The sequence below is a fragment of the Phaethon lepturus genome, unplaced genomic scaffold, assembly GCF_000687285.1.
Source record: "Phaethon lepturus isolate BGI_N335 unplaced genomic scaffold, ASM68728v1 scaffold3107, whole genome shotgun sequence".
Lineage (NCBI taxonomy): Eukaryota > Metazoa > Chordata > Aves > Phaethontiformes > Phaethontidae > Phaethon > Phaethon lepturus.
Genome location: NW_010550957.1, coordinates 70,960 through 98,239, shown reverse-complemented (window position 1 = coordinate 98,239; position 27,280 = coordinate 70,960). Strand labels below are relative to the sequence as shown.

General features: G+C 41.6%; 1 protein-coding gene across 1 annotated transcript in view; it reads left to right on the top strand.

Annotated features, from left to right (window-relative positions):
- Positions 1-352: 352 nt before the first annotated feature.
- Positions 353-27,280, top strand: part of LOH12CR1 (loss of heterozygosity, 12, chromosomal region 1) — a gene marked incomplete at its 5' end in the record, with an annotated part of 74,705 nt that continues 47,777 nt past the window's right edge. Inside the window, one exon of the mRNA XM_010290693.1 lies at positions 353-496. Within this exon, the coding sequence (XP_010288995.1) occupies positions 353-496 (144 nt within the window). The remainder of the gene's footprint in view (positions 497-27,280) is intronic.

The window sequence follows — 27,280 nt, the reverse complement described above, 5'->3', positions numbered from 1 at the left end:
AATATAAAAGAGCCTTACTGCAGTGGGACGCTGATGGATACACGGTGTTTGGTGTTTTTACCTCCATCATTAAAACAAAAGCGTGTTGGATTATCGTTGGAGTGAGAAGGCAACACGTCCTTCATCAGCTGTTAACCTCATTTAAAAAAAAAAAAACAGCTGAACATAATAGCTTCACAGAGAGAGGGTATGAATGGAGAGTACCGGCCTTAAGTGATCTCAGAGACGTGTTCACACTATAGAAAATGTACCTTTACTATGTTAAACATGGTAACATTGGCTTAAGGTTAAATTCTGATAGAATCTGCTTATTAATGTGATCGTTCCTCCCCCCTGCCCTGTATTCTTCCAGCATCTCCGTCGCCAGCCAAGCAACGAGCAAAAATGGATGACATTGTGGTGGTAGCCCCAGGAACACAGTCCTCCCGGAATGTCAGCAATGATCCAGATGTCATAAAACTGCAGGAAATTCCAACTTTCCAGCCCCTTTTGAAAGGTAAGCAATTGTTCTTCCTCTATTTTTAAAGGACTTCCCCCCCCCCCCCCCCCCACCCTTTTTTCCCCCCCCCCCCCCCCAATGGAGTGTGTGCTTTGTCTATCCTGAGGTTCTTACTGAAGTTCATATTTCTGTCCATATTTTTCACTGCCCCCTTGGTTTTAAATCTTAACTTTCTTTGGTCTTTCATAATTATTCCCAGCCCTCTAAACAGTGGGTGGACTGGTTTAGAAATGTGCTAGTAATATTCTCCGCAGTTGAACGGCCTACTGTGGATTCAGTACAGCTCCAAGCATGCCAGCTTGCCTTATACCACTGGTTGATGAGAGATGCCATATTACATTCTAATATACAGTGGACCACAGTCTCTAGTTTTGCTTCAGGCTCTTAAAAACACCTGTGTGTTATCTCAGAGTCATAGCTACCTGTGTATGGATTCAGTTGTTTGAAACAAAGATGACTTTTGGGGGTTTCCAACCTAGAGCAGATTTTGTTCTTGTTTTTTGGGGTGGGGGGTGGACTGAGGCCTATGTGGCTCCTTAAGCCCTGTGTTGACAACATCCCTTTATATCAGTGGACTTCTTAAATTTCCACCATGGCTGTCTGTTTCTTTGCCTCCCAGTCCTTTTTTCTTTCTTCCTGTGCACCCATTCTTTGTTCCCCCTGTGCTATTCAAAGGGAATTAAAATGTAAATCAGAGTTGTCAAGCCTATGGTTTACCAAAAACTGCATTTTGTGGCCTGTCTTCTAGCTACCTCTTTTTCTGTAGACTGGGCAGTGTCCTTATTATCTGAAAGTCCCTTAGGAAGGAAGATGTCTGGAGTAGCCTGCACATATTGATTTGGTAAAAGCAGCCTGCTCCTGGGCTTCTCTCCCTGGAACAGTGTGGGTCAGCAAACTTGTGTGAATGTGTTGTGTAGTGGACATTCAGTGAGCCAATGTTTTTTTGAACATGTGAAGCCTACTGCGCATGCGTACATTGGCTGCAGCACTTGCTCATGCCTTGTAGGCCTGCTGTGACAGAGAGGAAGGAGCTGGGATGTTTAGCCCTCCTCAGTACTGGAAAGAATGAGAAGGTTTAGGCACTACTGGTCTGAGTGTCACTGATTCATGCATGGCTGCTGGGAAGATAGGGCAGCCACTTTGCCTTGTGGGCATCACTAGAGGCGATGTAACATCGCAACATGACTTTTTGGACAGCAACTCTTTACTTTTTGTGTGTGTGTCTACTGCATGAGGAACATAGAACATGACTAGAACTTGTGGACACTGTGATAGCCCAACGGACCAAATATTTGGCATTTTATTGTGTACTGCTAGATAGGGGTCTAGATGACTACTGACTACTGTTTTCAGCAGAAGGGTCAGAAAGATAGGGAGGCCACTAAATTGGAGAAAATCAAGCATGGATATTTTTGTGGCTGGTACTGCTATCCCTCTTGACCAAGAAGAGCGTGTGCCTGTGTTGGCTCTAAAATTTTTATATATTTCTTTTTAAACTTTAGAGTGGGTGATGTTGTAGAAATCTGTATTTGGTTTATTCCTGACACTTTCACTGCCATTTGAGAATGGACTGTAAGATTGCTGATGTTGGCACAGTGTCCGTGTCAGCAGCAGGCTGGGTCATTACCTCTGGGCAGAACATGCTTTGTCTGGGTCCTGCCTTGTACAAAAGGCAGAACCAGGATCTTGCCAGTGGCAGTTCAGCATGCAAGTGCTGGAGCCCAAATCCACAAGAAATAAGGAAGTTTTTTGAGAGACCAAATTTAGAAGATGCATTAACCTCTGGCACGGAGGCTGTTGTGTATGTGTAAGAGCGTGATGACGAAGAGTTTCAGTTCCACCCAGCCTCAAACTGTGGTGAGCAAATCTGGGTTGCACAAGAGCTGTGGAAGTCCTGGGAAGCGAGTCTGGTGATCGCTTCTAGAGGCAGTGTTCCTGTATGGGTGTTTGAGGCATGAGGATACAGGCCTTGAGGTGGGAAGTGAGAAAGAAGATAGCAGAAGTGATGTGGCTGACATAAGAAGGTTGGAAGATACTGTCCAGGTCCTTTAACTCCTAAACATGCATGCATTAAGTTGCTTGATGGGACGTCTTCTTGGTCACTGACTTGCTTTTTCTAGTCTTGCTTTGGACCTCAAGCTGGGTATGTATGATGGAAACCTTCGTTTCTATTTCTATCACTTGACCTGCAAGTTTCCCTAACAGTCTCCTGAGATGTGGTGACATCTGGTGACTGCTCAAGAGTATTGCATGCTTAATCACTTTGAACAGCTTTTTCAGCCTCAAATACTTGTTATTAGTTGGACAACAGGACGTGATACTTGTGTTCACCACAGAAAGCATTGTGGGCTGTTGAGCAAGTTCTCTCTTGAGAGACCCCAGATCTCCCACAGGCCCACCCGAGAAGCTGTTCTGTTTTGGACTGGTCTCTTATCTGTATTCTTCACATTCAGGATCATGTTCCTGGAATGGTTGAAGAAGGATACTATAGATCTTTTAGAAGCTAACCCTAAAAACTTGTGTCTTGTGATCTACTAGCTTGGAGAGATGAAGAAGTGAACTCATAACCCGTGTGGGCTTCATTATTCTTTACAGTTTCTCCTTGGCTAAGCAAAACCAAGGGGTTTTATTTTGCTTTTAGGTCTTAAAAGAAGCCTAATAGTTAAATTAATGGACTGGGGAAGCACATGGTCATGAAGAGGCTGCATGTTCTCGAGAGACAAAAGCACTAGTGTCTCGTAGCCATATTGAGTTGAGCTTGTGATCAATGAAGCTGAAGGTCTTTAGCATGCTACACTCTCACTTGGAAGAAAATGCCAGTGTCATGTCTGTTAAATCTTTCATACTAGGTTTTTCTTGATTTCTACACCAAAAATTGCAGCTCAGAGTTACAGCTATGATTGTGTAGGGTCCTTCTGAGTAATGTTTACCTTCTCTGTAGTTGTGTCATGGTTACTGAGCACATATAATAAGCACTGTTTGCAAGGCCAACATTTAAGAATCTGCTGGTTCCAGTGTTTGAACCTGTCAGACATAGCTGTTTGGGGTAAGTTACTGTCTAGAAGTGATTGTGTAGCACCTACTATGGTGAGTCAAGGACTGGACTGTCTTTTTTTTTAATGCCAGGGAATATCTTCTCTAGTGCTATATTCATGTGAGCTGAAAGAGGAGAGTGTCCCATATGTGCTGGGGTTAGGAAAGCATTCCAGTGGATACCTGTTATATTGCGATATATATCACTCAAACTGAGAAGAGAAGAAAACTATTCTTAGGGAGTATACCTGGGAGTGAAGTGCCTGCTTGTTCTTCAGAAACTGATAAATATTTGGGGTACAGAGGGGTTGTGTATGCATGTTTTTTTCCCTGAATGCAAAAAAGCCTTCTAGTAGACATGCTAGCATAGAATTTCACTGTTTGATGAAACAAGGGTTAATTTTTTTTTTTAAAGTGTGTTGTAGTTTAACCCCAGCCGGCAACTAAGCCCTATGCAGCTGCTCACTCACTCCCCCCTGGTGGGATGGGGGAGAGAATCAGAACGGTAAAAGTGAGAAAACTCATGGGTTGAGATAAAGACAGTTTAATAGGTAAAGCAAAAGCCATGCACACAAGCAAAGCAAAACAAGGAAGTAATTCATCGCTTCCCATGGGCAGGCAGGTGTTCAGCCATCTCCAGGGAAGCAGGGCTGCATCACCTGTAACCGTTACTTGGGAAGACAAACACCATAACGCCGAATGTTCCCCCACTTCCTCCTTCTTCACCAGCTTTATATGTTGAGGATGATGCCATATAGTGTGGAATATTCCTTTGGGCAGCTGGGGTCAGTTGTCCTGGCTGTGTTCCCTCCCAACTTCCCATGCACTCCCAGCCTCCTCTCTGGCAGGCCAGTATGAGAAGCTGGAAAGTCCTTGACTGCTTAGGAACAACTAAAAACACCAGTATGTTACCAACATTTTTTCATCCCAAATCCAAAACACAGCACTATACCAGCTATCAGGAAGAAAATTAACTCTATCCCAGCCGAAACCAGGACAAAGGGGGAGGAAAGTGTATAATCTAGACTCCTGGGAGCAACAGAAGAAGTCTCTAACCTTCTCCCTGGTCGCAAGCATTCCTTGTAGAGACGTCTGTGTAAGCGATACAGAACAAAATATGATGTGCTGTTTCTTTCCTTTATGTGGCTTCTTGATACTTGCCTGAAAATGAAGCGTCTGTCTGTTCAGTGTCATTGGTTTTTGCAGTCTGTTCAAAGTAGGAAGTCATCACCATCTGTGTATAAAACCAAAGTCATCTTCTCTGAATAATCCAAAATGGTGATACATTTGTACCTTCTGAGCAAAGCAGCCTACCTTATAAAGGTGTTTGGAAAAATCCTAAAAATGCAGTTTTCTCTGTAGTCATGACTACAGAAGGTTGATAAGGTCCTACAGTGTGGGATTTCTCTCAGAAAGGCTCTTACTGGATCTGTGAAGTATCAACTCTGACCAGGGATTTGGCTTTTATGAGCAGGGTATCCTCTTTGAGGACTGAGAACTGCTGGCAAGAGATGGGATCCACTTGACAAAGTGTGGTTAGAGCATCTTTACCAACAGCTGGGCCAGCCTGAAAACAAGACTGTTACATTAGGAATGATTAATGACCACAGTTAAGTGAGGAAGCAGTGGACAGGGTGGGAAAGCAAAGGGTGAGTATTCTGCTTGTTGTTTTTCTTTCCTATGCAGTTTTTCTTGGTAATTAAAGTAAGATGGGTGGGGTAAGGAATTAAACATTGTTACAAAGCTTCCCAAAAGCTTTTGAAAAGGGTGTTTAGGTTTTACCGTTGTGTTGTGAAAACAGAATGCTCATTGCATTCTTCCAGAGGGCATCTGTGTGCCTTAAGAAAGATGAGATTTGTCTTTCTGGTAGCACTGAAGTAAACAAAAAAGACAGATATATGTAGAGGACCTATTGGTGTGTGTTACTAATATAGAAGAAACTGTTCAAGAACTAATCATCCACCTACGGATATAATTCCTGTTCTGTGCCAAGGTCAGCAAGACCTAAGGCAAACAAAATGTCGGGAGTTTGATAGTACAAACAAAAACTTTGTCAGGTGTATGTGTCAAATTAAAAATCAAATTAAAATGGGATGAAATGCATACTCTTTCTTTCCTTGACTAATCAGTTCTCAGAAGGGGAGCAGGACACGGGTGAGGTTGGAGTGTGTGTGTCTGGGGCTCTGTTTTGGTCAACTGTCTTGTAAGTGGCATGCTCTAGACTTTGTAAGACAAAGTAAATCTTGTGGGCCTGTTTGAAGGAAGTCAACCTAATTGATATCCATTTGTGACTATGTCTTCTTGCAGGAAAAACGATTTCAGTTTCATTGCCAGTGGGTTAAATGAAAAGCAAAAGGTTGCAAAGTTTGTATTAGAAGAAAAGTCTTGTTACTTCTTAGTTACTGTTGTGGTTTAACCCCAGCTGGCAGCTAAACACCACACAACTGCTCACTCATTCCTCCACAGCGAGATGGGGGGAAGAGAATTAGAAGGGTAAAAGTGAGAAAACTCGTGGGTTGAGATAAAGACAGCTTAATAGGGAAAGCAAAAGCCGTACACACAAGCGAAGCAAAACAAGGAATTCATTCACCACTTCCCATCAGCAGGCAGGTGCTCAGCCATCTCCAGGGAAGCAGGGCTCCATCACATATAATGGTTACTTGGGAAGACAAACACCATAACTCTGAATGTCCCCCCCTTTCCTCCTTCTTCACTAGCTTTATATGGTGAGCATTATGTCATATGGTATGGAATATCCCTTTGGGCAGTTGGGGTCAGGTGTCCTGGCTGTGTCCCCTCCCAAATTCCTGTGCAGCCCCAGCTTTCTCGCTGATGGGGTGGTGTAAGAAGCAGAAAAGGCCCTTGACTCTATGTAAGCATTGATCGGCAATAATGAAAACATCTCTGTATTATCAACATTTTTTTCATCCCAAATCCAAAACACAGCACTATACCAGGTATCAGGAAGAAAATTAACTCTCTCCCAGCCAAAACCAGCACAGTTACTTAACAGAAACTGAGTCACAAATAGATCAGTGGTTTCTGATGGTGTTTAATGTCAGGTTGGTCATCTGTTTTAGAAACTGGAGATACAAAAAGATACTTTAAAGAAATGGACTTGTCTGTATGATGGTGATCAAAAGATTTTCAAGCGGCAATCCTTCTTCTAGGCATGTACCTAAAATAGAAACTTTAAGGAAATAAAGACTATCGTGGAATCTAATGGAATCATAGAATCACAGAATGGTTTAGATCAGAAGTGACCTTTAAAGATCATCCAGTCCAAGCCCCCTGCCATGAGCAGGGACGTCTTTCACTAGATCAGGTTGCTCAAAGCCCCGTCCAACCTCACCTTGAACGCTTCCCATCATGGGGCACCTGCTTCTCTAGGCAGCCTCTTCCAGGTGGTGGTGTCTCACCATCCTCATCATAAAAAAATTTCTTTCTTATGTCCAGTCTAAACTACCCTCTTTCAGTTTAAAACCATTGTGCCTTGTCTTGTCATCACAGGCCTTGCTAAAAAGTCTCTCTGTGTCTTATAAGCTATATTTGTCCTGTGGAAGCCTTTTTTTTTTTTTAAATAAATTTGTTCCTACTTATGGCTTGAATTCGGTACTGGTAAAAGGTCTTCAGTGAAGAAACAAAAGAAACAGAGGTTACTGTCTCACTGCAAAGACACTGCGTGACCAGCAGAAGCTTCTTTACATTGCTGTGTCTCCTCCCCTCTCCATAGGATTTTGTGATTAGTTTCTTCCAGTCTCGTTTCGTGGTTCTTCTGGTGACTCCGATGGTATCGTGAACATTTGAGATGTCCTGACTGACTGACAAAAGCTGCCAGAAAGGCAGTGACTTTCTGCTTCTGCTGGCCACACTCCATCAGTTGTTAATTTTGAAGTGTGTCTCTTGTCATTTCCACATGGGCTGATCAGTCCCGTTAAGGTTACTGGACTCCTTGTCTCTGTTGGCAGACTTGCAGACTCTAACCTGGTTTTTGAAAAGGGAATGTCTTAGCGAATGGTCTTCATGCTTTATTGAGAGACACTTCTGGAACGTCGGAAAACCAAAGTGTTTTAGTAGCCCATGGCTTGTACAGAAAATGGTAACTTTCAAGTTGCTTTCCATTTGATTTGGTGCTAAGTTAGAAATTCAAGTAACATGCAGACATAGGAAGAGATATTATTCTTGTTTTGGAGACCAGTTCTTCACACTGTAAGAATGACTTTCACTTTCTTGTATTCGCTGCTTGCTGCATAGTAGTTCATTGAATGCCCAGGCTGGCAGCTTGCCCCTGTTGAAAGGGGGACTTGCTACTTCTTGCTTTTGCTTCAAGCCATGTGGGCATGCCTCCTCTGTTGTTCTGGCTCTTTGGTAGAAGGTATTTTTTGGGCTCTTTGGTAGAAGGCGTATCTTTTACTGGTATTTCCATGCCGGGTTGGTGAGCAGAGCCAGCTTGCAGGAGAGGTCAGTGAGTGCTAGAGTTCATGTCTGATAATTGACAAGAGTGGTGATGAAGGAGGAGCCCAGGGCATTAGCAACCTATTCAGTAGCAACCTATTAAATCGTCCCAAGGCTGGTGACTTCATTACATCTTGATCCTGTGTTGGTAATGACACTGAAAGAATTAGCTTGTGTTGCCTGTTCCCTCTCTGTCTAGTGAGGACTCTGTGATCTAGGGTTGTGAAGTAGCTGCTGCTGCTGCTGGTGAAATGTGATTTAAACTGCTCCTGGGATGTGCCTGGGTTGTCTGTCCAAAACAATGGTTCCTGAACACATCTCTTTGCTGTTGAGTCTGCATTTAGCTGGAAACTAGTTCTGCATGCGGGGCCTTCTGTCCTAGCTGTGTGCCGCAGTTGTACTTCGTTTCCTCTTGCTTTAATTTTGGGATTTTTCCAATGTGACGGACTATTTTCTGCTGCTGATGATTATACAACATCTTTTTTTCAAAATTTAGGAAGACAAATTCATGCCCAGACCGTAAAGTAGGTGCCTTATGAAATGAAAACTGGAATCGGTTCTGTGTGCTAGGCAGATGCCCTCTGGCTCCTCCTCAGCTGATGGTAAATGCTTTCTTGATTTGCCTTTGGTTTGAAGGCCTGGGCTGTGGTCTGTAAGGACTGCTCCCCGGGTGGCAGTGCAGGAAGGACTGTGACCTTCCTCTAGATGGGTCTTATACATTACAGTGAAACTAAATAAAACAACACCTGCAGTAACTTGACACAAACTTTTGGTAACTAGTCCCCTGTAAATACTGGCAATTCTTTTGTGCTGCCATTTTCCTTGTCCTTTCCTCCTCCTTTGGAGGAAACGCTTGCCAGTATGGTGGTAGTATCTTGGAAACATAAGTGGTACTCAGTACTGAGTGTATGTGGTACATACCATGAGTTTACTGAATATAGGTTTGTGGTTATTTAGAGGTAATTCAGCAGCATTGTCTTCTGTTATGAGTTACCTGTGGAAGAAATCTTAATTAAACTAAAAAAATAATTTTAATGCTAGATATTTAATTGTTGAAGCTGTTGCTGATCCCTGCTTGGCCTGCTGCACAAGAATGTGATGATACTGGGTTTTTTGTTTTGTTTTGTCTGACAGCCTTTGGTTTGTTGTATGCACGTTCCCTTGAGAGCAGGGATCATTTCTGAGCTAGGCAATGTGCTGATATGTAACTGGAGACTGTGGCTTATGAACACTTTGGGTATAGATCATATGCCGAGACTGCTGCATATGATGGCAAATGCAATGAGCACCTTTTGTCAGAGGAAGCCTTGATCCCCCCAGCACTGAGAGAAAAAGGTTAGCAAGGGATGCTAAGGCTCTTAGTCCAGGCTCACCTGTGTTCACAGGCATATTACACAGGTGAGAGTGCCTTCTCTACAGACCTACGGCAAGTTATTTGTGGTGCACTCCGTTCCTTTGTCTGTCAAACATACATAGTGTGCATCTTATGTGCAGCTCATTGGCATCCCCTAGCCCAATATAACTGAATTCTTGTCCTACAAGTACTACTGCTGTTTTTGTAAGAATAGCAAAGCGTGGGAAGAGGTTGCACAGTAAGGTTGTGGCATTTCTGTCCTTAACGTTTTTAAGGACGCATTCAGCAAAGGTCTATCGGGTGTGAATTAGAAGTAAATGAATAGATTATGGCTAACACAGTGAGATCTTTCCTTACTATGCTGCCCGTTACCTGTATTTATGTTGCTTCGTTATTTATCAAGAAAGGTATTTCACAAAGAAAAAAACCAGGCCACTACTCTGAAGAATCTAGGGTATAGTTTACCTGGCAGCACAGCGTGAGAAGGAAACTGAAGCTACATGGCAGAAAGTCTTGAAACACAGGTCCAGCATAAGGAGTGTTCTTTTTCATCTCAATATGGTTTGAAGTAAAAAGTTGGCGATCGTATTTTTATTATGGCTGGTGCACATTTTCAGCAGAGAAGCACAGGAAAATGCTGAGAAATCTTCTGTGAGAGAGAACAGTGGTGAAGCTTGCACTGCTGTACTGATGCTCTGTCGATCTTCTGTTGTCCTTTAATCACAGGAAACATAACCTTGTGTTAGGCAGCTTGAAAGGATTGTTTATCCCTTTATAACTTGATGAGGTCACTTTTCAGGCAGGAAAACTACTTGTCTGAAAAATATCAATATATTTATCTTTCTGGCATAGCGTATGAGGAAAGGTGGATGTTTAGAGTTTATTGCCTTTAAAGCAGTAGATTTTGTCATATCTTACTCCTTAGTATTTTCTGATGACTGACTTACAGCCTGTCTTGTGTCCCCTACCTCACTGTATGCTACTTCTTCCATTTATTGTATAGGGAATTTAGCTAAATAGCACGTTAGTAAATTTTGTTCCTATAATTCTCTATGCATTGCAGTACTTCAATCTTTTTTAATTCTGCCCCTATGCCTTACAAGGAGGATCTGCTTATTGCAACATTCAGCAGTACTGTTGAGTATATAAGGCTGGAACAGAAGTTGCAACATAAAATCATAGAACAGTTTGGGTTGAAAGGGACCTTTTAAGGCCATCTAGTCCAACCCCTCTGCAATGAGCAGGGACATCTTCAACTAGATCAGGTTGCTCAGTCCAACCTGACCTTGAATGTTGCCAGGGATGGGGCATCTACTACCACTCAGGGCAACCCGTGCCAGTGTTTTAGCAGCTTCATTGTGAAAAATTTCTTGTTCAGATCTTAGACTAGATCTGCCCTCTTTTAGTTTAAAACCATTACCCCTTGTCTTGTTGCTACAGGCCCTGCTAAAAAGTCTGTCCCCATCTTTCTTATAAGCTCCCTTTCAGTACTGGAAGGCTGCAATAAGGTCTCGCCAGAGCCTTCTCTTCTCCAGGCTGAACAACCTCAACTCTTTCAGCCTGTCTTCATAGGTGAGGTGTTCCATCCCTCTGACCATTTTTGTGGCCCTCCACTGGACTTGTTCCAACAAGTCCCTGTCTTTCTGTGCTGAGGGCTCCAGAGCTGGATGCAGTACTCCTGGTGGGGTCTCACCAGAGCAGAGGGGCAGAATCACGTAAAAATACCAGATGGTAAGGAGTAAACCATGTCCTGGCTTACAGATTTGCCACACACTTTGACGAGGAGTACCTGCATGTTGGCCAGTGTACCTTGAAATCACTATGAACTGACTAAGGTGGAATGAAAATAATTATTTATAACATCCAAAATATATAGAGTAATTACAAATGTTTACAGGTGTAATCTCTTTATGTCAAGAGGAGATTGGAAATCAGATACATCTAACTGATAAGGTGTAGGAGCTAGCATATTCTACTGGAGTATTGCCAAGGAATCTTTTTAAGACAAGGATAAGCACGTGATGGCAAAGCACTTCTAGCACTTGTGTTTGGGAGTTCCTCAAAGGACTTCAGGCATCTATATCTGGATAGATTTTTGTTTTTCTTCTCCCTGTCTTCTTCACATATGTGTACTTTTATTCAGCATTATTGTCTTGCTGTTAAGACTTGCTTTTAAGACTTGGTTGAGTCTGTGACTGAAGGGCCAATGAAATTTCTCTTCTTGCCTTCCCTGTTTGGTGTGTCTGTGGGTATCTATCTCTGTTGAGCCTGATGTTTTGTGTCAATGAAAACTGCATGCAAAGAAATGTTCCTGTTGGAAAGGTATGTAGAATATATAGAAATGCATACACACACTGAGAGATAGATATTTGGAGTGATTACTCTCCACGACTGCTCCTGTAGGGATAGTTCAGTGGTCTAAAGTCCGTAAAGTAAGTTTCTGCTCTGTAGACTGGATGGGGTTGGAGAAAGAGGGGACCTAATAGAAGCTCCCTCGCGGTGCCATTAGTTTGATTCTCTCCTCTTTAGCTGGCCGCTGAGATACCTACTGCTCCTTTCGCTTTTGCTGTGTTCTTCTAGCTGTTAGTATCATGAAATACTTGTGTTTACTAGATAGAAACTGCTATGTTACATGCTGGATGCTTGGATGTAGGAAAACAAGAAGATGTGGGACATGTCTGTCATGCTGGGACTGAAGCATTTGGTGATCAGGGAAGGGATGGGACCTTGGAGTGGTGACTGAGTTCCTGAGGAAAACTCTGACGTGGACAGAAAATTTTAGTGTCTTTAGTTACTATGGCAATGAATGGTATAAATGTGTTCAGATAGAGATGCACAGGAAAAGACTGTGGATACTGAAACAAAAAACTCTCACTTTTCTTCATGATAAATGTCTGCTATCTCAGAGGAAGGGATGAATGGTAATTATGTATTTGAAACAGCACTTTGATGAAGCTCTCTGTTGCCATCATTAGTGGTCACTTCAATTATGAAGAAGTCTTACTTCCCTAACTTCTCGTGTTGAAAATCTAAAATAAATCATAAGAAGAAAATGAGTTAGACTTGCCAAAGGTCACTTCGCCGTTACCTCCAGGATGAGCCTGCCATTAGGAATCAGTGAAGCTGTCAATAGAAAGAGGGAAGGAAAAAAATTCTAAAATGCTTCTGAGCTATTTACCGCATCCTTAAAACTCCCACCTTTGTCCCCCCAAAAAACTCACCAAAAAACCCCCCTGAAACAAAAAACGACCAACCCACAAAAGAACCAACCTGGAAGTATTTTCGCCCAGATTGCCTATTCCACAGCCCTGTTGCTTGACATGCTTTCTTCCAGGTGCCTTCCCAGCAAAAGTCAGTGAGCTGTATACTTCCCAGTGGGCACATGGCTGGCTGACTGATGGAAAGCATTGGCTGAGCCCACTATGCTGTTTAAACCTTATTCAACCCCAGTATTGGTCTCTGGTTGTGTGTGGTGGCAGGACATTTCTTTTAATTTTTTTTTTCTTCTTCCGTACTGTAAATGAAAGGCTGAAGATGCACAAACACACTCGTTTGCCAACATTTTTTTATTTTTTTCTAAATTGCTCCTACCAATATATGTCTTACCTTTAAATACTGTTCACTTTAAAATGTATTTTTATATGTGTGTGCATGTATGCATACATTATACATACATGCTATATATAGTATGTATATACTATACCTACAAATGATCTATATATGGTATGTATTTTCTGTACATGTATAGTTTACTACTTTTGTTGCTGCTTGGCCCCTTGTTAATGTTGTTTTGCTTGACTGGTGGCTGTTTCGGAATGCTTGTGTCTTGCTGCTAGAGCAGCAACAGTGTTGCAATGATTGCTTTTGAAAAATCAGTGTTTCTGTTTGATCTTAGGTTTTATAGGAATTAGTAAGTTTTCCAAGTCCAGAAGATTATTTGGTTTCAGGCCAACCAATTTATTGAGAAAGGTTATGACAAACCAACAGACACAGTGTAAATTATTACACCCTAAGTCCTAGTTCTTGATTTTGTTTTACTTTTTTCCTGTGGGTGCTGATACAGAATCACAGAATCACTAGGTTGGAAAGGACCTTCAAGATCATCAAGTCCAACCATTAATCCAGCGCCACCATGTCCCCTAAACCATGTCCTGAAGCGCCACATCCACACGTTTTTTGAACACTTAAGTAACCATGGTCAAGATAAAGTAGATACTTCTTGTATCTACTGCCTGTCTGCAGTTAACTGCACTTTCTATAACGTCTCATCATTCAAAAGGTCTGCTCTTGTCTTTATTTCCCTGCCCAACTACTGTCAGCAGAATAAAAAGCAGGTTCCAGAAAGTCGTATGTGTCGATAATACCCCCCTTTCATAATTAAGAGCTTCACTTACTAAAATTATATAAAGATAAAAAGGTTATTAAGTTAGAAATAAAAAACCAAGTCTGCTCAATCCCTAAACCTGGTTATCAAAGCAGCGTGGTGGGAGCTTAGCTTAACCATGTTCTCTCTGTATAATTGTGTAAGATGAGATCGACAACCAAGCAATAAGGCACAGGACAGCAAGCTCATTGTTATAAAACCTTGAAGTTTAGAATCAAACTTGATCTGCCTCTATTCCTTTCTTTTAGGGCAGCTTAATAAAAAGGAAAATAGGAGCTTTGTAGTTCATTTGGCTTGAACAGTGAGGTTTGACATACTGAATTTTGTAATTTTCCCTCGATTTTCTATGTGGGGCTGGTCATGGTATGCTTGGCTTAGTTGTCAGCACCCTTGCACACATAAATCAGAAGATGCACAATTGCAGATTACATGTTGAATCCTGGGGTGCAGATGATCTGCTGGTGATACTGCTTTTCAATTTGCAGTAGGAACAAAATTATTGGTAGTAACGTTTAGTAGGAAGTGGAATTGCTGCCTGTTGCAGTTGTACCTAAGCACCACTTTGCCAGTGTGCTGTACAGCTGAACTTGGAAGCCTACATCATCCTGAGGTAGTGGTCAGTGAAGGGTGTACATTAGTCAAGGATAAGGGGCAGGAGCAGATGTAAAGCAATGGTTTGTTTCAATAACGTATGTTCAGGGTGAAAATGCAACTTTGCATAAGTTGAAGGCAAAGCTCCTATCGGTTCCAGCACAGCAAAGATTTTTGTCCCAAAATAGTGTGCATTTCTGTATAGTTTAAGTTTGCATGGTAGAGTGCGAATGTAGATGTTTGAAGTTTAACAGTAATAAACAGGTTCTGAAGACAGTGTGGAAAGTTGCCCAGTAAGATTGTTAGACTTGACACTACCACAACCTTCCCACCCTTAAGCTAGATCCACAAGGGACTTGGTTGTTCAGAAGATGGGGACATTCTTAGAGATTTTGTGCTCCCCTGCCTGTTTATACACTCTATATTAAATAACCACAAGCTAGAAAGCATTCGTAGCTCAAAAGGGGTTGGAGACCAGGATCCACACTACTTCCTTTACTCTAGCTCTCCCCCTTTTATCTACTTGTCTCCCTCTTGGTTATTCCTTGGCCATGCGTACTGAGCTAAGGGGCTCTGGGCTGTCTTTGGCATGAGAGAGGTGCTGCTGAGATGCTACTCAGCCTTCATAAAGCTGTGGTCATCCTTGGCATACTCTGTAGCAGGATTTTAGTGCCTGGGAAGAATTTTTTTTTTTTTTATAGTGGAAACTCTAACTTCCAACACTTTTAAGACACTTGAGAAGTTCTGAAGATTGCACTGCAGTGATGTGAGTGGGCTGATGTCTTGAATGCTTGTGGAGTTTTTTGTTTGAGGTTTTCTTCTTGTGTGTGTGTGTGGCTTCTTTTACCTGTGTTGCACATGTCAATTTCTCTCATGTTCCAAAATCTTTGCTAACTGTAGTACTGGCACGTAGTTTCAGAGAAGACACATGGTATGCCCTGTTTGGCCTTGATGTGTTCATTAAATGTAAAATGTCATGCAGTGTGATATGTCCTGCCTGATTGACTCTTGTATTAGAGATCCACTTTGAGCTGGTTTGAGGTACTGTATCCAATATGTTTTTTCACTTGGTAAAGAGTTGAAGGGCAAAAGTAAGTGCACGTGCTGTTACAAGAGGTATTTTTTTTTATGAGGCTAAGAGCAAACAGTAAAAATACTAGGCTGCTGTTTGAATTCACTTATGTGGCTTTTTTTTTTTTCCCTTTCAGTAGCTGGTGCATATAGAAATTATACTCTTGAAATAGGAGGTGAGTCTGTTCTAATGCAGTGAAAATTGGGACTTCATGATTGCAGGCTGCAGCCCTCTAATTGATATCAGTCGGGATATCCCTTAGCACTTTGGTGTTGCAGTAAAAGACCTGAGAAGCTTGGCCAATAAAACTAGATTTTTCGCACCATATTGTATCAGCCTGGCAATGATGTATTGCACCCAAAGGAAACGTGTAACAGCGGGTGGAGTACTGCCTTTGAATCTGCCTGCTGAGCTGCTGCTGGGGGGTCAAGGGGACGGTGTCCCAGGCTGCTGGTAAGTAACTCTGCTGAGCAAGAGAAACCTGTGCATTTCATGCCTCAGGAGTAATGAGGTGCATGCAGCAGCAGTCCTTCAACTCGATGCTGCGATATCCTTTCTCTGTTTTCTGATTTGCTGTTCTTTACCCCTGTAGTCCTTTGTTAAGATGAACATTGAGACTTGGAAAAACTGCAGTCTAGGTAACTGCCACAGGGTGTCACTGGAATACAAAAGGAGTAGTAGATGTGGTTGAAAAGGGCTGGAAACTGTGGTGAAACAGTGCGTTGGAAACTGCTTTCTCTTCAAGATCTTTTCGTGAACACTTGTGTTCTGGTTGCATTCATTGTACCAAGTGACCAAGGTCCTGGTGGCTTTGGTGGCAAGCTGGGTTCAGTACCAGCTGGACCTGTGAGGTGAGCCGCGCAGTGTGTAACTGAGAGGTGACCACAGGCTGAAACAGCACTAAGTCTGTGAGGAGATGGTGCAGAGATCTTCAGCTGAAAGTCTTTCAGAAGTCTTTATGATCTTGAAAAATAAAAAACTTGTCTGCTACTTATTTTCAGTTGTTGATACTAGGGGTTTTCTAAATGTGTATGGTAAGAAAATGAAAGTATAGATCAGCAGTAGTTCAGATGGAAGCACTTGAGGTTCGGCTCCTGTCCATGGCTGTTGATCCTCACTTCAGTACACTGTCTGTAACATGGAGTTTAATAGTGTTTTCTCAGTAAGACTTGATTGTAGGTGTGTCTCAGTCTCTGTTGACTGAGGTGTTCTTATCCCAAGATACTGGTGCATAGTAAGTTTTAACCCAGTGGCCTGTTGTGCTGGGAAAAATGTTCACGCAGTAAATTTTTGCAACACCCTCTCCTTCCCACCAACCCTAGCCCAAAAAAGTTCAGCTCAAGCAGATCTTCTTTCCAGTTCATGACCAGCCTTACAGACCAGCGTTGCTGCCAGAGTGCACAACACAGTATGAACTGAGACCATTTAGCTAGTGGGTGAGGGGAGAGAGGTGGAACAAGAAAGGGGAAAAGGGGAAGAAATTATGGGACTATTAAATGATGACCTAAAATTTTAGGCTTTTACCCCCCCCTTTCCCAGTGTGGGGCACAGCTAGTCTCATACAAACACACACATGTTTGGGGAGAATGTTTGTATTGATCAGGTATATCTACACAGTTAAAAATCCAATGCTTTGCTAATCCCCAAGTAATTCCTTAGGAGAGGGACGGTGGAATGGGAATGTCTTGAACCTTCATCTCTGTTGCCTTGGAAATGTCATTCAGATATCTTGTCTGAAGTCTACCATGTCAGTAAAAGCTCTTTGACTTTGTGAAGGATTTCTGTGGTTCTCTTTTCATTAATGCGTTGATGGGGGTTGTGTACCAAAACATATGGACAACAACTGGAGAGTAATGTCCTTCACTATATGCTGTCCAAGCCTTTTGGTGCTTCGGGAGGTGTTGACAGCTCACCAGGAACTCGAGGCTATAACCTATTTGCATATAACCATTTTTTAAAAATTAAAATACTAATATAGGCAACCTTAATGCTTGCATAAACTTGTTTTCAGTGAGACATCATGCAAAATTGCTTGTGTGTGTTCTCCCCTGATCTCACTGTTCAAAGTGAGATTGCTGGCAAGATATGCCTCTTCATCACTCGGACTTTGGTATAAAATTACTGGAGTCTTGAGTTTCCTCATTTAAAATTAATTGCTTCTGCAAACTCTTTGTCATGTGCCATGGTTTAAACTCATGTGCCACCTACGAGGGATGGGAAGCCATGTTTCGAGTTAAACCAGAAGCAAAGTGCCAGGGAAGACCCTTCTCCTGAAGAATCCCTTTGTTGTTCAGCTATTACTTGGCTCAGACAAGCAATCATCTCTTCTTACTGTGTTATGTTCTTATTGTGGTGTATTTTTTCCTGTATGTACAGACAATCCTTCAAGGACACAATGCTTCTGTGACTGACCCTGGCCAGTGTACCTTGGCATATTGCGCCTTCTCTATGCCCGTGTGTAACTGGAAGCTGACCTGGAGTCTACTGCACTGCAGATATCACTTGCAGTTGTGGCAGTGCAAATGGGGTGTTTACAAAGAGATGGGATGTTTCCAGAGAGCTCCCTGGAAAGCATGATCTTACGGATCAGAGCGTTGTAAGTCATAGTGATCAAGAGACTTCAAAAAACATTATAACTTTCATCTGGCTGTGTTTCAGTGAGTAACCCTTTGCTTTTAGTTCTTCATGAGACCAAGAAGATGGTGTGATGTGCTCCAGGAAGCAGGAGACGGGTGCTGCAGTACATATTATCCTGGTGATATGTTTCACAAGTTTTAAAATGTTCCTTTCAATACGATAGCAACTGCAAATAAAACTGCTGGAAAGGCACTGTTGACACTTGGTGCTGGCTGATCTCTCTTTGAAAGGAATGCGTTGAGGATGTTCAGCTGGCTGAGGAGGAGAATGGGCAAAATATTGATCAGGGTTTTATCAGTTCTTATCCTTTGTAATAGCAGCCTTGGAGGATTTCTGTCAGCTAAACAAAGCCTGAATCTAAAGGGAAACCTTTGATTTTTCCTTTTAATCCTTAGGTCTCTTGATTTCATCTGAGTAAACAATTTTTATCTGTAATGGGAAGTGGAAAAGATACTGGAGATGGAGCTTCTTAAGTAATGCATGCTGCTTTACCTCCTGTGAGATTAAATCTTGTTTTTCTGTGATAAGAAAGTAGCAATAAGCAGATGATCTGAATGGAAGTACATGTTTGCATTTACACACGTACATATATGCATATATATGTACGTGTATAAATATGTGTGTGTATATATGTACATATGTGTATATATATGTACATCCTGTACAAACAGGATGACTTAGGGTAGAATACTTACTCTTGCTTTTTGTTGCTTCCCATTGAAGGGTCTTGTCAACAGTTTTAGTATTAACTGAAATTTGGAGTCAATTTGGGTGGTGACTGAGTTGCTTGGTTTGCAATAGTTTGAAATTCTCCACTGTTCTATGTTTCTTTAGTTATCCATCTGATTTATTATATTCTGTGGTAGAGAAGGCAGTAAGGAAGCACACATTAGTCATTGAGATGAGAGGCTTTCTTTCTTTTCTTGAATGTTTGCATGGATTTTTTTTTCTGTTAACCAAAATCATTACCAAGCTCTAAAGTGTGGCTCGGATGTGTGAGTGGCAGAAACAGAGAGGGAGGTGAATCTAAACTTCACACAGCTTTGTTGTCTTTGGAGCCAAGAGACCGATGGAGCTTTAAAATGGAATTGACTGCACCTTTGCTTTTTGCTAACACAGGGTGGTCCAGAGACTTGAGGTGCCAGCATGGATTCACTGTGGCCAACCTAGCACATGAGGTTATATAGGACTCTGCTTCAGAGAGGAAGGGGATTTGGCTGCAACTTCAAATTCTGTGGGTGGTTTGGCCTCTTGCCTCAACCTGGCAACACAGAAGTTACAAAAAGTGCAAACCCATGGGGGTTTTGTCCATGTTGTCTTTGACATCTTACCAGTAAAACAAAAAGCCCAGTAACAAATGCAGTGTCCTATGAGTATCACTGCAAGCAGTTGGCATTCGCTTGCTTAATTTCCTAATAGAGACAACAGCAGATAAAAATCAGGCTTTGGTTCACATATTAAATTGGTCTCAAGCTGTAATCGTTTCAAGGGTCCAGATGGCTGGTTTGATGGATTTTGTTTGTTTGTTTGTTTTTCTACACCATGAGTCTAATTAATTGTGATCCTGTCTCAGACAAATTGTGTGCAGATATTATGTGATACTTAAAGCTTCTTATCGAATGACCAACAAAAAGAGAAGAATAAAATGTCATATTCATTTATATGTAATTAAATTGTGTACATAACTAATATCTAGATATGTTCCCTACCTTCTGTCCTGTGTTAGGAGATATAGGTGATGCTTCTTTCTGTCCTTGCTTGGTTGTCAAGTGTTCTGTCTTTAATATCTGGATATTGGGAGCATCTGCTGGTATCTTTGTGAACAACAAAGCTAATGATAGTTATTAGCGAGGTTTTGTGCAAAAACGTGTTTCTCCTACTCTAAAAGAGATTGCTGTACCCTGTGACCTTGTAAACTGTTGCTGTGCACTTTGAACACTAAGGGGTTTTTGGTGTCTTGCTTTTAAAAATTATCTGCTGCTCTGGGGTGTTTGTGTGAATATACCATCTATGTGAAAGACCCTACTACAAAACTCTGATTAAAATCCTGAGTTAGATTTGTGCTCCAATTAGCTGTTGGTTTTTTGCTGTTGCTTTTCTTAAGTTAGGAAGAAGTAATAAGGCTCACACAGTCGTTTTCTGTGTGTAACAATTTCACAGACATGTAGAGGTGTGTTGCCAATGGGAAGGGGAAGGCATCGACTGTCACTGCATGTTGAAATGGACATGTGAAGTATTTCAAAGTCTGTTAGCTGAAAGTTTAGAAACTTCTGTAGGTTGGTGAGGAACCTAATACAAACCTAATTCTTGTATTCACTAGGTTGTAATTATTACAACTCTAGCAAATATGGAATTTGAATAGTACTGAAATGGATGTCATAGCACTTAATGTTTAATGAAGACTAGTATGTTAATAGATCAACATATCAGATGCCAAAGGTACTGTAGGAAACAAAAATTGAGAAACTTGAAGTGATGAAAATGGGCAAATCCTTCTGACATAAAATGCAGAGGCTGACGAGCTGTTAGTTTTCAAGAATTTGAAGTCTGTTTTACATGATTCTTTTGTTTTAAACATACCAATATACTTGACTCTGCTGGAAGGAGACATGGAGTTTATTGAACCTGGAAGGCAGAGGTTTTCTGTGACATTGGTCTTGAGTTTCTCCAAATCAGATTTTAAATATATTACCCTCAATATTTTTGGTTTTGAAAGGCTGCATAGGTTTTCTCATCTTAAGAGATTTGGACCAAAAGTGTAAAAGCATTTAAACAAAAAACCAAATAGCATAAAAACCAACAAAAAAACTTTGCTAGTTAAGCTATTTGCCTGAAGTATGTTTTTCCAAAGGACCTCTAAACATGATCTCTAGTACATCAGCTGATGATTGGGCTGTAGTGGTGTGTTAAACTTCCCATTCTTTACTTTAAATGCCAAATGCCTTTGTTAGTATCTGAATCCAGTTACTTTTGCTGTCAATGTTTGCATCTGTATTTGGATGAAGAATGTGAAGAATCAACCTAGCTCTTTGTGCCAGGCCATGGGACAAATGTGGAAAGAGTAGATTTATTTTTCATGTCATAGCTCTTACCTGTGCAAAGAAAACTGTGGTGGTGTGTCTGCCTTGATGCCACCTCAGCTTGTGGAGGAAAGCATTTACAAAGGTGCAGGTTAAAGTTTTGATTGCATCAACTATTTAAAATCTTAAGTTAAAATAATATATTAAGTAGTTTTCCTGTGCAGTGGGTTGACAGGAGTGAGTTAGATATAGAGGTGCTGTACTGTGGCAGTAGGACTGATATGAAGAAGGTTGATCCCTCAATAAAGATACAGAAAACTGGTTGAGTGAGTTGGGTAAAAATGGGCTGTGCTCATCATGTATGCCATCATGGTCAATGTGCAGCAGGGAAAGATAAGGAGAGAGCCTACAGGACAAAAGAAAAGGGAGAAATTGTTAAATATTGACAGATCATGTATACATTTGGAAAAAGAGGAGAAACTGAGGATGTTAGTTTTCCGATCTCTAATCAATTAATATTTAACCAGTGGTCATGAGCAACTCATCTCTACTCTCTGTTCCTTGTAAATGCAGTTTTAAGATAAAAGAAAAATAGGGTGATCAGCATAACCAAGGAATTATCTGGGACATGAAAAAGGGAAAATGTTTTTGGCAGACTAGGAACCTGACTTAGCTGATCATGGGATCCAGCAGGCACTGGGGCTGGCGTGGGGAGAAATCCCAGGAGTTGTGGAGTGAGGTCACAGCAGGGCCAGCTGAGATCAGCTTTACCAATTGTGGAGCCGCAACCTCATACAGTTGAGTAATGCTGGAGTGTACAGGCTTATGGCTGCGGTTGCTACGTCCTTCTCCATAAATCCATCACACAGATTTCCATCTGGAAACATCTGGCACCATGCTGGTTCAGACTAGCTGTCCCAGCTAGGTACTTCAGAACTGAAGAGACACTTGGTGGTTTTAAGGCAAGCATGTTACCAAATCAGGTTCTGGACTTGATACGGAGAAGAAAGCATGCACAGAATTTATTGGGGCACCTGGGTTTCCCGTGAAGTGTCCCGGCTGGATTTGCCTCTGACTTTGGAAGTGTCCCGGCTGGATTTGCCTTTGCTGACTCGCTTACCTCCTGGGGAGTGCGGAGCAGGATGGGAGGGTGGCCGTGAAGCAGCTCTGGGTGGTGGCGCGGTGGCAGAAGCGGAGCTTCAGCTGTCTCAGCTGTGGATTTGCACCTCTGTGGCTTTCTGTACAAATATTTGGTATTTCGAGCTTTGATTCCCTGTTTGATTCAGTGATTTTTCCAAAAGCAGGGGTGAACAAAACAGGCTAAGCTAATGATTTGAGGCTTTCTTCCTAAAAGCAGCAGAACTGATCTTTTCTTTGGAAGGCAGTCACCAGAGGGAACTGAGGTTGAAAAAGATTAAAAACTGCTGAGACTGTTCACAAACTTTTTGTTCAGAAACTGTTTTGGTGCCAGCTATTTTGATGCTTTTGATTTTTTTCCCCCTCCCTTACCTTCTTAACTCAAGGGGCTTAATAGGAAAACAAAATCTGTACTACTTCTAATTTTTTACCTTACTGAAGGTTTTCAGAAGGCAGATCACAGAGTATATTGTGCTAAACTGCCTCTTTATTGTCCAGATTCCTAGGTTTATTTTTCTCGCTTATCAAAATAACATACAGTGAAATCGAGATAAGAGCACTTTATTATATTGTTCAAGCCCCGAATATCAGAAAATAAAATGAAATAAATCTTACTGTGCAGTTGAAAACCACAGAAATCTCTCTCTCCTCTGTCATTTCCCCAGCTTCTAGTCTGTACTACCATGCCTTAAATGAAATTTGCAGTGTGTGTGGGTTCCCATCTCTTTGGCCGAAGTCTCTGTGCATGTAAGAACAAAATAAAGATGACCTCAAGTGCTTTTCTCATCCTGTAGCCCACCATACTGGTTACTTTTTCTTTGAAATAATTGCTTCACAAAATGGAGCCACAAATGCACCCTTGCATGAAGTAGAAGGGATTTGGAATGATGGCATTCTGTTTAAAAAAAAAAAAATAGATTTTGTAATATGTGAGTTCTCAGAAGCAGAGGCATTGCTCAGGCATGAGATCGTTGAGGGGGGCTAGACTAACAGATAATACTAAGTTAAGTGTGTCATTGTGCATTTAATGTTTTTGTTGTGTAAGACTAGTTATTGGGTTGTTTATTGGAATTGAAGGCAAGTTGTGTATTTTATTAGTATTACTCATTTTATATTAGGTATAGGTGGAGCCAGTGTCTCAGTAGGATGGGGGCGGGGAATAGAAATTAGCTTTAGCCCAATATTTATCAGTGCCCAAAAGGATGATATTCAGTCTCTACATTAAGGTTAGTATGTCAGGCTACAAACACAGTACATCCTTGGTACTTGTAGATAGCTTATTAAAGTAAAATTGAGAATTATATCCATTTTCTTTCAAATATATGGTAAAAAGTCTTTGGACCTCAGTGTAATAGTTCTTATGTGAGCGCATGTAATGCTTAGATAACTTTTTTCCCAGAACTTTTGATGAAATAGGTAAGTTTCTGCAAAGCATTTGTCAAATAGGCATTTTCTGTGAGCAAATCCAGCAGGTATCTTCATCAGTGTGTTTTGAGTGATTTCGCTCGCCTCCAAACTTGCTTCACCCTCCTCTTTAATAGGGCAGTTTCTGGAGAGCGCCTGCGACAGGAGGAACTTGGGCGCGCTGGGACTGTTTCCTGCGAAGCCACCAAGGAGCAGATAGGTTGCCATCTCCTGAACCGCAGTGAGCTGTGTGCCTTGTGCCACGCTGTGGTGGAGCAAGCACAGCAAAAAAGCAAAAGTAGGATGGAGTGGGAGGAAACAGAAAAAGGGGCTGGATCCCCCTTTTTGAGCACAAGGGAAAAAATCCGTGCTAAAGTCCTAGCTGGAATATGCCTTAACGTACTGGTGTCGGCTATTCTGTATGTACATTATTGTCCACTCTGTGTAATGGTAAAATAAGGTAATGTCTCCAGTTGCAAACTCACTGCACTGTACTTGCTCTATTGTCTGTTTAAAATTGTGTCAGTGTAATTTAAGGGAGGGGCAAGAGTTCTGCTGGTGAAAATTTAAGTGCTATTTCATTAAATTTTGGTATTTTGCTCTGAGCTATTGCTATCCCACTTTACATTCTCAGCTGTGGGACATTTTATCCTGAAATGAAGCCAGGATGTGCTCACTTGCATGGAGCTGTGTGCAAATGCCTTTTGTTCCCTTGAGTCTCAGTTATCAAAGTTTGGAATCCACTGTACCTAACTTACATCTAATTTTGTTCATTTAACACACTAGTCTGGTTCCAGCAAAAAATGTTGGTTGTGAAACACAGGGGTAAGAAAATTTTAAACTTGAAAGAAAATTGTTCAGTTCATTCATGGGAAATGTAATAAATGACCTTTAAATAGTGCCTTATCTCATGTTTATACTAAACTTCAATTCTTGTTTGCCTATTTCTTTCTTACAAAAGGAATAAACATTCTCTGAATCTGTAAGGATCAGAGAGCTGAAAGACTCTTGTGTTCATGTGTTTTCTTTTTCCTTTCTATTTTTTCTTCACAGTGACATTTTAGATCTTGCGTACCTGAAGAGCCTTATCCTTAAAATAATACTTTTCACCAGGATGTGTAATGGCAGAAGAGCAGCTGCTCCTTGTGGAGCTTCCTCTAGTTCCAGAGCTGCTGCTGCTGGAGGAGCCAAGTCCTCTTCTGGGCTGCTCCCTCACAGATGCTGGCACAGGTATTGCTACTGTAAAGCAGGTCAGGGACTGGAGATGCGCTATTCTGAAAGTGCTACTTTATCTGGCCTAAAGACCACAGTTTTGCTGATATTTTGTGTCAAAACAGATCATTTCTTATCAGATTAAGTTCACTGTTGGGTTTTGGTGGGTTTGGGGTTTTTTTGGCGTTGGTTTCAACAGTAAGCCTTTGAAACAAGACCTGGGATTTCTAATGATTTCATTCTGCTTAATAAAAAAAACCAAAAAAGTTAAGTAGCTGTTTTTTGTTTTCATAAATATCTAGTATTAAGTAGAAATGGATCACCAGGACTTCTGCACAATAAAAAGCAGTAAGACAAGTGGTTTGGGTTTTTTTTCCCCCCTTCTTATTCTTTAGCTAAATGCTCCATGAGGCCTCTGAAGCAAGAGACAGACTCACTTAACAACAGGCCCTAACGATCAAAATGGCCTCAAGTCACACCGTAGAAGCTTTTGATTCAGAGTTGAGAGAGGAAAATCTCCTCAGTATTCTTGCCCTTGCAAGTATAGACTTGGAAGGATACTGTTGTGTCTTCACTAGAAAGACCTCACAGTAGGATGATGCCGTCAAAGACTGCAAGGTTTTAAAGACATCTGTTGCCTGAATGTAGGTAGGGGTTAATGAACAGTTTAGTTCAAGGGGATGCCTTACATTCCCATTCTTATGTGAAGTGGCAGTGTAAAGATACTGAGGTGATCCCTTCTATCTAGGAAGGCATACTGTCCAAAACTAAAGAGGGAGAAAGAATGGTTAGATTGATTCTTTGCTCTTACAGTGTAGAAGGCAGTTAATGGCTATAGTCACAGAGAGCTCTGCTCTTCTGAGGTGTCATGGAGCAGTTTGGCATGATGTTAAATATACTTGCCCTTAGGCATCTTGTTGTTCTGCAGTTAATCATGCACTCTAAAAGTGATGCTGTAGCTAATGGATTTAAACCTATATGGAGGGGTTTGTGCTCAACTCCTCCTGTGCCCCCTGCTTTGGGATATAACCGTAGGTTTCTGTTAGAAAACTGTTCTGTATTGAGAAACATATTCCTCAAGTGAAATAGTTTATAGACCTTTGACATATGTGTGGTTAATATCCTTATTTTGGGATGTTGGCATCTTAAGGGTGTTTGTGGATGTGTGTGTATGTATATGTGGATGTGTGTGTATATATGTATAAAAAATGTATACATATGTGTATATATGTCCATATTTTTAATTCTTGTGGTAGGTTAGATAAAACACTGTAGGATGCAGAGAAGCAGATAATATTCCGTGTCCTAGAACAGATGGCTGTTCAGAATAAGTAAACCTCGCTGCTAGCAAGACATGCACCTCCCTTGTAGAAGGCGATTTAAAAAATACTTTCCTGTACAAGCTTACTTTAAATGCTAATATTTTCAAGAGAAATCAGTGATTTTGGGACCTTCTGGTTTTTGAATACTTGATTTCAATAGTGTCTTTAAACAGTCCTAAAACAAAAGCCCCTTTCCTCAAGCTGCAACCCTTTGTGGTAACCTAGTAGTGAAAACATCTCCAATGTCTCAGGCTGCAGCTCGGTGTGCTGTAGGAAGCAGATGTGAAGCTTTCAGGGATTTATACTGCTGGTGGCTGCCGGTCATGGTACCGGTAGCACAGCTGGTAGGACAGGGCTGCCGTAAGGGGCTGTTGCACAAGGCAGGCCTAGTGGACCTAGCCTTGCACTCCTGTTAGAGTAGGTCCTACGCTGTCCCCTCCATCCATTCATCCTTCCTGCCATTGCTCCTGTCCTGGTGGACCTGCAGCAAACTGAGGCAGTGAGAGCAGATGGGTTTGCTCCTTGGCTAGGGACTTGGATCGGTTCATGGAGGGCTCTAACGAATACCAGTGAGGATGGGACCACCTAGTCAGGAGCACAGGGGAGGTGTGGGGAAAGAGGACACTTACTTTTGGTAGCTGTGGACTGTTGGACTGACTCAACTGGTAGTTTTTACTGGTGGCAGGTAAAACATAACGGGGACTGCTGTGATCTGCTTTGCTGTCTCTGCTTCTGGGAATAGTAAAGCCAAAAAAAGGTTATTTTAAGAACATCTTAAACCACTGCAGCCTTTTCATTCAGTGACTGTCTGTCCCTTTTCAGTGAATATTAAAAACATGGTCACAAAGTTGGCTTTTCACTGTTCCCTGCTTCAAATGCAAATAAACAGTCATTGCATAGTTGTTTCGGATGTCTCTGAAAAGAAACTTTTTCTGCAAAGTGGATACAATCTGTCTTACCTGAGCAGCAGTCCAGTGCGTGGCTGAGCTGCCGATCAATTCCTGTGTGGAAAGGATGCCTGGAATACAGTTCAGAAATGTTCTAGATTCATCGTTTCTTAACAGAGGGATCACACTGATGCATTAGTTTTGCTTTTTGGCTACATCTAGCAAACTAGCACCTCATGTAGGATTTGGAAAAGTAAAATAATGAAATACACT